General features: G+C 47.4%; 1 protein-coding gene across 5 annotated transcripts in view; it reads right to left on the bottom strand.

The window, feature by feature from the left end:
* LOC119172305 (uncharacterized) overlaps positions 1–11,965 on the bottom strand; it is a 95,062-nt gene extending 83,097 nt beyond the window's left edge. Inside the window, exon 1 of one of the 5 annotated variants that reach the window (XM_075893561.1) lies at positions 11,600–11,965. In XM_075893561.1, the coding sequence (XP_075749676.1) occupies positions 11,600–11,621 (22 nt within the window). In that variant the 5' untranslated portion in view covers positions 11,622–11,965. The remainder of the gene's footprint in view (positions 1–11,599) is intronic. The other 4 variants (XM_075893560.1, XM_075893562.1, XM_075893563.1 and 1 more) reach the window with 4 other exon arrangements.
* Between the last annotated feature and the right edge of the window lie 2,068 nt (positions 11,966–14,033).

Below are 14,033 nucleotides of genomic sequence, written 5' to 3'. Positions count from 1 at the left end.
CGAAGAAACTGGATTGTGAAAGTGATTCTGGAGCTCCCCTCACCGCGCCATTGATCTCGCACATGGCGGCGTTGCCTCGTATACAACAAGCACGCGACGAGCAACGGACAACAGAATTGCAATATATCGTGCCGAAGCCGGTTGGCTCGTGCCGAGATTGTGTCGGCTTCGAAAGGAGAGAGCGGTACGACGTTGATACATAGAAGAGTGTGAACCGCGTTCGGCCTGTCACCCGCCACTTTAGTGCTCTTATCGATCACAATGATAGATTTATCGTAGGCATCGAGGATGGTTGCGTGCACATTGAGCCTTGCACGGAGCCCGTATTCGTGCTCCATTTAAAGCATGTGTATGTATATACACGTGTCACTAATGAGCCGAGTTCACTGATAGATAGATAGATAGATAGATAGATAGATAGATAGATAGATAGATAGATAGATAGATAGATAGATAGATAGATAGATAGATGGATGGATGGATGGATGGATGGATGGATGGATGGATGGATGGATGGATGGATGGATGGATGGATGGATGGATGGATGGATGGATGGATGGATGGATGGATGGATGGATGGATGGATGGATGGATGGATGGATGGATGGATGGATGGATGGATGGATGGATGGATGGATGGATGGATGGATGGATGGATGGATGGATGGATGGATGGATGGATGGATGGATGGATGGATGGATGGATGGATGGATGGATGGATGGATGGATGGATGGATGGATGGATGGATGGATGGATGGATGGATGGATGGATGGATGGATGGATGGATGGATGGATGGATGGATGGATGGATGGATGGATGGATGGATGGATGGATGGATGGATGGATGGATGGATGGATGGATGGATGGATGGATGGATGGATGGATGGATGGATGGATGGATGGATGGATGGATGGATGGATGGATGGATGGATGGATGGATGGATGGATGGATGGATGGATGGATGGATGGATGGATGGATGGATGGATGGATGGATGGATGGATGGATGGATGGATGGATGGATGGATGGATGGATGGATGGATGGATGGATGGATGGATGGATGGATGGATGGATGGATGGATGGATGGATGGATGGATGGATGGATGGATGGATGGATGGATGGATGGATGGATGGATGGATGGATGGATGGATGGATGGATGGATGGATGGATGGATGGATGGATGGATGGATGGATGGATGGATGGATGGATGGATGGATGGATGGATGGATGGATGGATGGATGGATGGATGGATGGATGGATGGATGGATGGATGGATGGATGGATGGATGGATGGATGGATGGATGGATGGATGGATGGATGGATGGATGGATGGATGGATAGATAGATAGATAGATAGATAGATAGATAGATAGATAGATAGATTCTTCATTAGGAAAACAGTTCTTTGCCCACGTCTATATATCGCTGGCATGCTACTCCGTATGGGGATGGGGAAGGGGACAAAAAGATTTCGGCAGAGAGAGAATAAAGATGTGAAGTTCGAAGTTACACGGCCTGTGTTTAATTGAACCCACTGATTTCCGATGAAACTGCAATCGTCGGCAACACCTGCTATGCCAGCCCGGCACTAACCAGAGGTAAATTAAGGGCCGTCATGATCATCGGCTCGGTATGTGTACCCTGTATGACGAAGGCATCTCCCAACGATCTTCAATTTATACCCGATCCCGGGCGAGCTGGTTCCATTTTCTTCCGGCGGATTTATCCATTTCATCATACGGACTAGCTCGCTGCGGCTTTTCTTGTCGCTAAGAACCCACTAATAATATTATAATATATAAGGTGTAACGTCCCAACACCACATGTAATTAAGACAAACACCATATATAGTGGAGGGCTCGGGAAATTTTGACCATTTGGTGCTATTTAACGTCAATGACATCACAGAGTAAACAGGCCCCTAGCGTTTCGAAATAAGACCGCCGCAGCTAGAATCAAACCCACGACCTTCAATTCAGCAGCCGAGCACCACAGCCAGTGATCCAGCGCAGCGGACCACCCTGCAATCAATAAAAATAGCCTCGAACGAATGCACTGCAGTTATGTTTACGTTTGTTTCCTGCTGCTTTTTTTTTAGAAGGGTGCGTGGGTGAAAATATAGATATCTATACCCAAGAGGGTATAGCTACATATATGGACTTCCATGTAGACGGGTTGCTTCTGGTGAAGACGAATACGACAGCTAAATGTTCTCGCTGATTGTCCGCGTCTACGCGTAGACTGGGGCATATAGGAAGTCGCGCATGCAGATTTCGATCTGTGTGCATGCCCGAATCATCGAGAAATGTCGCGGTGTTCTGGGCTAATCGCGGATACTTCTCTGCGCAAATTATACCTCCGATGAGGGGAGGTTTATACTCGCACGCAGACGTAAACACGACAAACGCCGATGCATCGCAGTTTTTTTTTTCCCCTTTACAATTAGCTCGTTACACGTAATCTATACGTCCTCGTGACGCAGCTAACGTCGCGGTCCGAAGACTCGGAAACAGCGAACGGCGACCAAGTTTTCCTACTGCAACCCGGCAGCTATAAGAGACTACACGATTGATGCCGCGCGTCGATCACCCATGCAAATCAAGCGTCGCGTCGTTCTATGTTTTCACGGCTTAACGTATAATAGACAGGCGTGTAATTATTTGCCACCGAGGAGCGCTCGTCGGCCGGATGATATTACAGTCCCATATAGCTCGGAGACCGTTTCCGCCTTCACGTGCAACGGAGCTTTTACTCCTCGACGTTTCGCATATACTATACATCGACCGCGCTAAGCCAGCTGCTAAGCTCCAAGTTCGCTCCAGTTAAACCACGCCTTATCTACCCCCCCGCGGGGCGCTTTCCGCAGGGCGCAGATTTTTATCACCGAGTCGGCATCGTGTATATGGAACGCCCTCATGTACTCCGTTAAAAACAGGCGCCGTCGTCTGGGCACCTAAGGGTTGCGGCAGATATTTATCTAGGTTTTTTATCTTTACAACGCGGCGCTCTGTCCATGCACTACTTCGAAAGGCCGGTCAGTGAGATGCAGTTCCACAGAGTAAAAAAAAAAAAGAGCAGTGTACGCGGTAAGAAATAGTGACAGCGTGTGCGCACTGTTATATATCATATTGATTAATTGATTTGCCATATGCAAATTTTTTTTTTCGATGCACGCTTGGAGTCCGTACGCAAAGATCATATATCCTATACAACTTACGAAGTCACTCTGGATTGCTGTATGTACGAAACCGGATTTCAAAACAGGTCGATCCTGTATGCTGCGATCGGAGGATGACTTCATCTATTCAGAAACGATCAACGGTGAAAAAGAAAAGAACGAAAAACCGAAAACGAGGATAAATTGAAAAATGCTGTATACCTATGAACCCACGACTGGTCACCGATTATCTCTACGACCTCTAGGACATATTTATGTATACAGTTCAGTATAAGAAACAGTCTGTAACGTCTAACGGACAGCTATGAAGTGTCGAGTTACAACTCCTACCTCGCCATTACCATTATCCTAACTCGCGAACTCGTGCTGAAGAAAAAAGAATTGATATGATAGAAACATACGACGAGATTGATTACGTCAATAAAAACTTGTCCATTAGCACTATCAATACTTAGCCGAGGCCTCGATCTTCTGATTTTCTCAATCACATCAATCCAACATGCAATGAAGATATCTGTTGGCTTCATGATTGATTAAGGTAACTTTCGCGTATACATAGAGAGCAAAGCTGGAATGAAGAAAACAGGAAGTACTAATTAACCTATACCACTCTTAATAAGTCAATATATTACTCCTCTTTAGTCGTGTTGAAAGGTTCAGGGACAAATAACCTCGGGAGGAATTCCATCATTTCTGAGTATAAAGCAACAACAAAGTATATGTATACTGGCACGTTGCACTGATAAGCGCGATTTCGTGGGCTGAATAACCGCATATGTCAATGCAGTTGCAAGAACGTTATCACAAAAAACCAAGCTGGTCAACACAAACCAGGAGCCTCACCCCCCCCCCCCTTCCCCCACCTACCGGGGCGCACTTCGTGATGAGATCGTGTTATTTCTGTCTGTGTAAAACTCCAGATCTTTTTAATTAAGTGAGAGTGATGCTGGTTCGTTCATTTACGACTCATGAGCGCTTCCGGACCACTGTCTGGTTAACCTCCTTGCCTTCTCACTTTTGTATTCGTCCTTTCCTTCCTTCCTTCGTGAACACTCCATGACAATGAAGCCGAAAGATAAGAAAGACAAGATCATAGTATAAGGGACAATGTCCAGAGCGCGATGGACGCTCTACACGCGAGCGCGCAATCAACTACGCAAGCGAAGTCCACTACAGAACAGGTACACCATTTGACTCACTCACGTACAACAACTATCATACACTGACTTCTCTCTCTCTTTTTTAAATCAGCGACACTAAGTGCCAGCTGCAAGCGAGAATCCATGTGCAACGGAATGGGGATATACTTAACTATCGACCTTCGAATCATCCAAATTGGAAGGTCGATATATATATATATATATATATATATATAAATATATATATATATATATATATATATATATATATATATATATATATATATATATATATATATATATATGTGTGTGTGTGTGTGTGTGCGTGCGCGCTTAATTAAGGTGTTATTCGCGTACATAAACACAGATCCAACTTTGTTCCTACTATTACAGCTAAGATCTGGCAGAGGGTACGAAGTCTGCAGACAACTACCGTTTCAAGCTCTACATCAACGTCGGACAGACCATGTGCTCAAATTTGGGTACACGTTAAAGAACCCCAGGTGGTCTAAATTTCCGGAGCCCTCCACTACGGCGTCTCTCATAATCATATAGTGGTTTTGGGACGTTAAACCCCAAATATCAATCAAATCAACGTCGGACAGAAGTTGAAGTAGCCGGTGACTACACTGTAGCCTCATCGTGGACACCACCAATGAGCATCTCACTACCATTGCGCCTCCGTCGCCTGACGGGCGCCTGGATGTGCGTTTCACAACGCATGGGCTTGACGCTGCGATTCCATGCCTCACGACGCTCATCGGCACCTGACGGAATCACGTATGTTGCACTCCACCATCTTGGTACAGAAGCACGACATATCCTGTTGTCTCACTATAACACCTCGTGAGAGTCAGGAGAAGTCCCAGCTAATTGGAAATGCAGTCGCATCATTGCGTTGCTCAAACCGGGGAAGTGTCCTCTATATGAACTTTCCTCCTACAGACCAATCGCCTCAGCCAGGTGCATCGGGAAAGTAATGGAAAGAATGGTACTGTCAAGATTAGAGTGGCTGCTATATAAAGCAACAACTCATTTCCTGCATTTATGAACGGCTTCAGAAGAGACCGATCTGCCATTGACGGTGTGGTCGACTTGATCGCCAGCGTTGACGAGGAAAGAAGTCGACGCAGACTAGTGGCGGCGGTCTTCCCACAGACATAAAGGGCACCTACGATAATGTGCTACATTATGCGATCCTTGAGGCACTGGAAGATTTAGACATCGGTGGACGACTGTATACATGATTGGATCTTTGGTTACCTTAGCGACCGCACCATCTACATGACGACAAGTAACGGAGACACCAATCTATATAAAGTTTATCGTGGTGTGCCCCAAGAGGGAGTTCCTAGCCCGCGGTCACGTAGGCTCCCTGGATTCTACTCAACGTCACAATGATCGGCCTAGCAGCAGAACTTCCCAGCACGGTGGAGATCAGTGCGTGATATATGCATATGGGCATCCGGAACTACTCGTCCGCAACTGCGAGCTCGACTACAGTGTGCAGTGACGATCACAGCCAAATATCTACGTCGTCATGGGTCCACTCTTTCAATCGACAAATGCGCAGTGCTGGCGTTCACGCGCAAGCGTATGTCGCAATACCCGATATTTATTAATGGAACAGCGATAGCTGCTGTAACGCACCAGAAATTTCTTGGGGCAGTCATAGACAGATATCTATTGTGGACGAGACACGTCGCAATACTCAAATCTAAATTGAATAGCTTTGTACTCCGCCACGCGGCAGAAGCAAGATGGAGCCCATCAGAATAGTCGCTACTTCAATTGTATAATGCCCTATCTGCAGGATACCTACAATACAGCATGGTGCTCTCCAATTTAAGACCTAGTTGTGTGAAGACGCTAAAGAGTGTTAAAGCTCAGGGCTTGCGAAAATGCTTAGATCTACTGCACTCTACTTCAACAAATAGAACCATCGTGGAAGCTCGCGGCTTGTCCCATCGGTGCATGCACGCCCTGCAAGCCACTTACGAGTTCACCTTCGACTGCTGAGCCGACACAGGCAGAAGCAGCACTCACTATATCAGCACTATCCGCCACACACGCAGACAGCAGTCTCTCAAGAACGATGTCGCGGCATGAGAATATTCTACCAGCAAGGTTTTCCCCGCCGAGTGTTCCTGCAGTGCCTCCATGGGTCCTGCCTAAACCACCTGTTCAGTTTTACGATTCCTAGAATTACGAAGTCCCTCGTTTCTTCTATTGGCCTCGGACAACTAAGCCTGTGCATCACATTTATACAACGTACGGCGATTCTCTGCACGCGTACACCGACGGGTATACTACACTGCACACCTCCACGGCAGCCTTTGTCATCCCAGACATGGATATCGCTCAACTATTCACGGTAGACCATAAAATCACATCAACTGCCGCAGAGCTTGTCGCTATGCGGGAGGCAATGAGATTTATTTCTGAAGAGCAACCTCGAGTCTGGATGATTTTCTGTGGTGCCAAACCCGCTTTGTGAAACGTTTTTAATTGCACCATGAGGCAAGGTCCGTATTACATCTTGGCTATGTAAATTGCAGAACTTATCAGGTTGCTTTAATAAATAGCCATCTTATCACTTTCCAGTGGATTCCCGCACACTGCGGCGTGATTGAAAACGAAGAGGCAGACGCTGCTGCTAAAAAATGCCTCAAACAGTGTCCCTGAAGTATAAGACGCGTTGCGTTTTCACGAGGTGACAAGAACGCCCTGCTTCGCTGCGTGACGCTCAGCCATACACTTGAGCACTGGACCAAACCGGAACGGCGACACCGGCGAATTCACAAATGGGACCCGGAAATGAGGTTCCGCATGTCCCCCCAAATTGAAGCGGCACATCGCGAGTACGATCCACCACATTCGTCTTGGCGTGGCGTACACAACATCGGCCGCAGTGACACCAGTCCCAATTGTGAACGCTGTGATGAGCCAGAAACACTTGATCACACATTATGTGATTGTCCAGCATACGCACGTGAACGACAACCCTTATTTCTTCTACTAAACGATTTCGCAGTCACTCATTAACTGATGAGGCCGCGTTGGGCCCTTGGCCTGACACCAGCAGTGCAACTGTGGCCATAAGAGCGGTTATAGCCTTGTTAAAAACAACTGGACTGTATGCACGGCTTAAACATTTTTCTCAGCTGGAAAGGACTGTATATACCCAACTCTCTATCTCCCCATCATCATCCATTACTCTTTTTCCTCCCTTTTCCCTTCCCCGGGTGTACAGTAGCAGACTATCGATCAGGCCGACCTTTCTGCAAATAAACCTGCCTCTCTCTTACGCATTATGACGGCGGCTGCCAAAGACCTACCAAATGATGATGCCATTAGAAATCATCAGTGATCGTGGAAGCAGGGTGCATTTACTAAGGCAACACGGGCCACACACACGGAGCTCCGCATAGGCCGCGCCGCATGGTCTCCATCAACTCCGAATATATGACAGACGACAAGCGCAGCAGAATTCTACAGCTGTACGCCAAATACGCTGACAGTGGCTGGGTTTATTTAGGCGGGCGCAATCGACGACACTGCGGCATTAAGTAATTATACAATCAAAATATTTGTATCGACTCTTCGCAATGAACAGCAATGCACCAATACTGTTATGCAGGAAGTATAACTTTAGGAACTCGAAAAAAAAATGGTTGGTTGCCAAGTGGCCGAAAGATAAGAGACCGAAAGAAATTGAAAGACGATTGGAGGTGTTTGTAACGCCACATTTTTGTTTCATTGGCTACGGCACCAGATCCGTTTCTCGTACAGTGCGAAAGTGCTCGTGACCTCCAAAATACTTCGCTATAAATGTCTCGCGCGCCGTATAACGCTTGCAATGCAACCTAGCTGGCCGAGTGTAGCCGCAATTCTTCGTCATATACAGGTAGTTTCGTTATAGAGGCGTTCTGCCGCATTTCCCGCTCAAAGCGCGGACTTCACGCATCGGTCCCTGGCCCCATAGAGTTTCCCAAAATTAACTAGAGGGCACTCTGGCGCGGCGATCGTTCAGCGACCATGGGAATGATGGGTAGTACACACATTTGCCTAGTCTTCGTACTTGGGGGCGGCGAATCGTACTTGCGGCTTCGTTCATTGCTGGTTGCGGTTTTGTTTTGAAAGAATGAACCCTTTTGAACTTAGCGACTTGATTCAGAATGGGAAGCCTAAAAGAATAAGGTTGTGAAGCGCAAACGGTGAACATTTGCTCATTTATGTTTTCATGAAAAAAAAAACAGCTTCAAGCCACACGAACACACACGGAGCCAGAAGCAGGTCAGAAGTACGAAAATTAGACAAATGTGTGCACTACCCATCATTCCCATGCTCGCTGAAGCGCCGTGTGTTGCAGCTTCCATAGACGCTAGCGCCAGAGTTCCCTCTAGTAAGTATTGTGAGAAACTCTATGCCTGGCCCCAGCCACCATCGCTCGCGTCCATGTCTGAACCTTCGGCCCTGGCGCCAAGCCCGAAAAAGTTGAATGCGCTTTCGCCGATCCTGCGAGATGCTCAACAGCCGTAAACACGGGGACGCGTTGTGTAAACCTCTCTTCAAGCGCCGCAACACAGCTTGCATTCTAGAGCAGCTCGGCGCGAGTATGGTTCGATGGCGCAATACGTCTGGAGCAGACACGGTGTTGTAAGAGCGTGATGACTCCGTAGTTATATATAATACGAAACGTCGGCGACACCGACAAGACTTATACAAAGTTAGGAGAAAAAAGTTGGGAAGCAGATGTGCCGTGTGACACCGCGTTGCGGACCTCTCGTAAAACTGCTCGTGTAATTGATGCGGGAGAAAGAGAAATGGCATTTCGCACGCCTCCGCAATTTTATTATTAAATAAGTATTTTCCAAATCAGCACATCTTAAGGTTTCACCTGCGAAAAAAAAATACGGGACACGTTTTTTTTTTTTTTTTATTGATTTTCATAGAAACGATCATACCTTCTGCGCTGCTACCAAATCTCAGAGGTTTTGTATTCTTTGCAAGTCAAATCGCATGAAAGAAACAAAATTTCAGTGTAACGTACAGAAATGAAAACGAATAAACTAAATCAATATAGCACGTTCCACACTTCGTAAGAGGAGCTGAAATTCATCGTTGATAAAAAGAAAACCGCGATTTACAGATACTCTGCGGGCACAATAATTCGCTAAGCCAAGAAGAAGAAGAATAACTTTATTTATGAAGTCCAGCGAAGTTGATTTGGGGCGGGCCTAGGCGTCGGCCACGAGCCCTTGGGCTCGGGCGGCTTCCTCGGCTCGCTGGACGGCCCACAGTTGTTGTTCGAATGAGGAGCTGAGCAGAGCCCCCTCCCAGCGTGTCCTGCGGTCCGAAACTGCCTCTTCGTGGTTTTCATCGTTGCTTTCATCTAAACTCGAGCATTCCCATAGTATATGTGAAAGTGTCGCCCTTTCATCGCAAACCTTGCATTTTTCTGTTAAATACAGATCAGGGTAACAGAGACTAAAGAGAACTGGATTCGGATAAGTATATGTTTGCAGTTGTCGCCACGCAACTGCCTGTTTTTTATTTAACCTGTTGTGTGGCGGAGGGTACTTTCGCCTTTCTAGCTTATAGTGCTGCGTTATTTCGTGGTAACTAGTCATGCGGTCCCCCCACTCCCACTCCCCCCCGCGTGGAACTTCGTCCGAGGCGGCGTCGGCGTTCGCAACGGCTCGGTTCGTTAGTGCTCGAGCCGCCGCGTGCGCCGCCTCGTTGCCGGCCAGCGGTCGCTAAGCCAAGACATTTTTTTTTTTTTTCGCGCGTCAATGAAGTATTAAGGAATATACAATTTTATGCATGAGAGAAACGTATTTAGAGGAAAGAGCAAGCCTTTTCGTCGGAGCAGTGAATCAGACCACACCCCTTTTATTGCCGAAAGCATCGCACGCTTGCAAAAAGTCCGCGCTTTCACACAGATGGGCATCGGCTGCACAAATACTCCAGTTTATACCATTTGATCGATCTTTATACCATTTTTTTTTTTTGCTGTTTAGGCACTCTACCTACTCCATCACCTATTTCTGGCAGGTTGAGATAGCCAGGAAAAAGAACAAGGTATTTCAGCGCGCCTTTTTTTTTTTTAGTGTATGTACAAATGATCAAGCCTTTAATGACTAATGACAACATTCTCAAAACAGTCCTGCATGGGCTGGGATGGAGACACTGAGATATGAGTACGTCGTATACAAATACCGAGACCATAAATTGCCACTGGGACAATACATGATCATCAACGACGAATTTGTATAAAGTATAGTTCCTTGCTTATGAACTACGTGTCCCAAACATGTACACAGGACAATTCGACGATAAAATGGTGTGAAATGGCTGCGTCCACAAAAAAAAAAAGTTTTTGTAAGCGAACGTCTGCACAAGAATACCGTGAAATATATAAAAAAAGTGTACAGGCAATCGTATGGCGCTGTAGTAGTAGTAAACAACCTTATTAAGACCGCTGACGGTTTCCTAAGTGACGAGGGCTGTCAGGCCATGTACCGATGTCGGAACTAGCATATCGCGAACGAAGTGTCCGTTACCGATTTCTCAACATCGCAGCCTAACTGGCCGAACTATATGTCATAAAAAGAAAAGACTACATTTACCTGCAGCAACGATGCAACCCTGAGGGAGCAGGCTAAACACAACTTTACAATGGTATTGAAGCAAAAAACTTGTTAGTGATTATAGCGCTCGCAACTTGCTCTGGAGCACTGCGCCAAAAGCAAACGCGCCTTCAAATCGGGAGCAGAGCGACACGCCTTCGAACAAACAACCAGCAACGTAAAAAAACCACGATATTAAAACGTGCACGTTTCATAGGACCATCACCGCATAGTTTACTGCAACCGCTGCAATGCTCGAATCGCGAAAGCAAAACCTACCTTTAACTGGTGCCTCCATAAAGCACCGCGTATCGCGAGATCTCAAGGAAACTGGAAATGTCAACGGGCGCGAAAATACCGCTCGCGCGGGCAGCTCTATTTCCGCATTCGAACGTTGGACGATCGAAGAGACTAGACCTTGCTGCCCTTTTGTGATCTCCAAAATAACGAATACAGAGAAGCCGCGAGGATGCGCGAGACCTCACATACGGAGACGCCCAGAAAGCGCGGAAACACGAGCTTCGAAACGACGCAGGACGCGCTATGAATGCGGACCATGCGGGCTGTCATGCGGGCGCGACAAGTCCGGACGACACATCGGGAAGCTCCACGAGCATGCTCCGTCGTATCTCACCTTCTGCGTTGCAGTTCTCCATGTCAGCCAGCTTCGCGTCGAACGCTGTTGATCGGAGCTGCCCTCGTTATCGTGCAAGTGCTGCCGTTTACCGGACGATCGGCGGATGCCTCACGGCGAGCAATCCCGGAGCAAGAGTACGGCTGGCATCACACAAAGTGTCAGCACAAGCGTTTCGCACAGTTCGTGTATCGGAAAAAAGCAGACTGGGCACGGGCCGCGAACGGTGTACGATACGGTACCGCGAAATGCGAGTCACCCGTGTAGCGGCTGTTTCTACGGCATGTCACAACACCACCACCACAACACACACATACGATGCGACGACCACGGGAGCCGAGAGAAAACCGCACAATTTCGGCTGGCGCAGCGTTGCCAGACTCACTGAACAGATTCTACCTAGCTAGGGAAACGTTCCGTGCCTAGCGTTTCCCCGTGACGTGTACTGCAGGGAAACAAAAAATTCGAAAAGGAGAGAGAGTTGTTGATTGATTGATATGTGGGGTTTAACGTCATAAAACCACCGTTTGATTATGAGAGACGCCGTAATGGAGGGCTCCGGAAATTTCAACCCCCTAGGGTTTCTTTAACGTGCACCCAAATCTGAGCCCATGGGCCTACAACATTTCCGCGTCCATCGGAAATTCAGCCGCCGCAACCGGGATTCGATCACGCGACCCGCGGGTCAGCACGCAAGTAGCTACTAGACCACCACGGCGGGGGAGAGAGAGTTGCAGAGTGCCAAGACTCAAGAGGTTAGTATGGGACCGAAATAAAAAAGTGTAGGTATTCTGGCATAAAGCGTGAAGGAGTTCAAATACCCCTTGACGTCGCCGAACACCTGTTGACGTGGGGCTGACTTGCGTGCACTTCGCGTCATATGCCGTCATATGCGTCAAGTTGACAGCACCTACATCGTGACACGCCAACACGTGTTGACATGCGTCCGAGTCGGGACGGAGACACATCACAAAGAATGCACTCCTGAATTGAAGTGCATGGCAAACAAAACGAAAAGAAAGAAAGAAAGAAAGAAAGAAAGAAAGAAAAGAAAGAAAGAAAGAAAGAAAGAAAGAAAGAAAATGAAAGGACAAATGGGAGGGGATATGGATGAGTGCTTGTCTGAGGCGTAGGGAAAGGGCGGATCAAACAACTTTTTTGTTTGGGGTGGGGGTCTTCCTTGGAAGGTAGATATGTGTTCGGAAAAGGGTATCCCCTGATAATAACGTGGCGCCATTAAGCGTGCGCACGGTGTTCGCCTTCGGGGGGGGAGGGGGGGGGGCGAAGGTTGATTGCGGCGCCTCCCTCCCCCCTGCCTTCCTCGTGTGCACGCCTATGTGTGACGTAGACTTGAACAATTATTGTAAATGTAAAAACATGCAGACACAGCGATCCTTTGTCATGAGACCACCTGCGGGGATGTTTGTCCTGGAGCAATTGGTCAGTGTACTCTGTCGTTACTTTGTTAACTGCTGACTCTACGTCTTCGTAGACAGGCATCCAGACAAAATACTTTATTTTGATCCGGGGACGACGCTCACTTTCCTTTTTGAGGGTTAACATCAAGGGGCCACACCCATGACGGAACGGGGAGATGCATCTCCTCGGCCATGTCATGGGCTCTCTAGCTCGTAGATGTCTTCCTTCTCGTTGCTTGTGAAGTCCCCCTGCGTTGAGGAAGACATGCATGCACAGCATGTGTTTTAGAGTGCAACGTGGGTTACCACAGCGAGGACAGCATTTTTTAGAGCATTTAAAGGGAGAAGCGTATGCCTAAGTCTGTATGTAGTTGGCGTAACGTAATAAAGTGAGCTCATTTTAGGGTTGGATGCGGGATGAGAACCCTCGCCGTTCCAATTGATAGTGCTTGAAAATTTCACGAAAGGTTAAGAGGGAATCTCGGTAATACCGAAGCGCGTCCTCAGCCTCTCCGTGGTTTTCACTGACGTGGAATATGTTAGATCTCGCACCCGGGAGTGCGCCATGTACGAGTTGGTCAAACGTGTGCCGGGAACCAGATGATGCGCTTTTAAATGCGAAGCATTTTTTAGCGAACTTCGGCGATTTTGCGCGTATCTATCTACCTAGCTGCTTACGACGTTTAGCTCTCCTGGCCGTTTCGATTATAGTATCAATACCAAACTTGGTATGGCATAACATGACTGCATGGAGAACATATTTGACTAGTCATAACACAAGAATCATGACATGGATGTTATGAATGTCATGTTTTACATTTCATGGTCCTGCAGCTCTTGCGATGGTTTCGTTCACATGGCATGTTGCAAAACTGGTATGGTGTGACGTGATTGCGTGGCGAACACAAGCGACGGACCCTAACATGAAAATCATGACATGCGTGTCATATAACAACATGACTACATGCCAAGCTCATGATGCGCTCGCGGGCGTTTCGCTAGCGTCTCATATACCA

Source organism: Rhipicephalus microplus, chromosome 4 (genome assembly GCF_043290135.1).
Source record: "Rhipicephalus microplus isolate Deutch F79 chromosome 4, USDA_Rmic, whole genome shotgun sequence".
NCBI lineage: Eukaryota > Metazoa > Arthropoda > Arachnida > Ixodida > Ixodidae > Rhipicephalus > Rhipicephalus microplus.
Note: the sequence above shows the minus strand (reverse complement) of the source record. Positions and strands in the feature narration are given on the sequence as shown.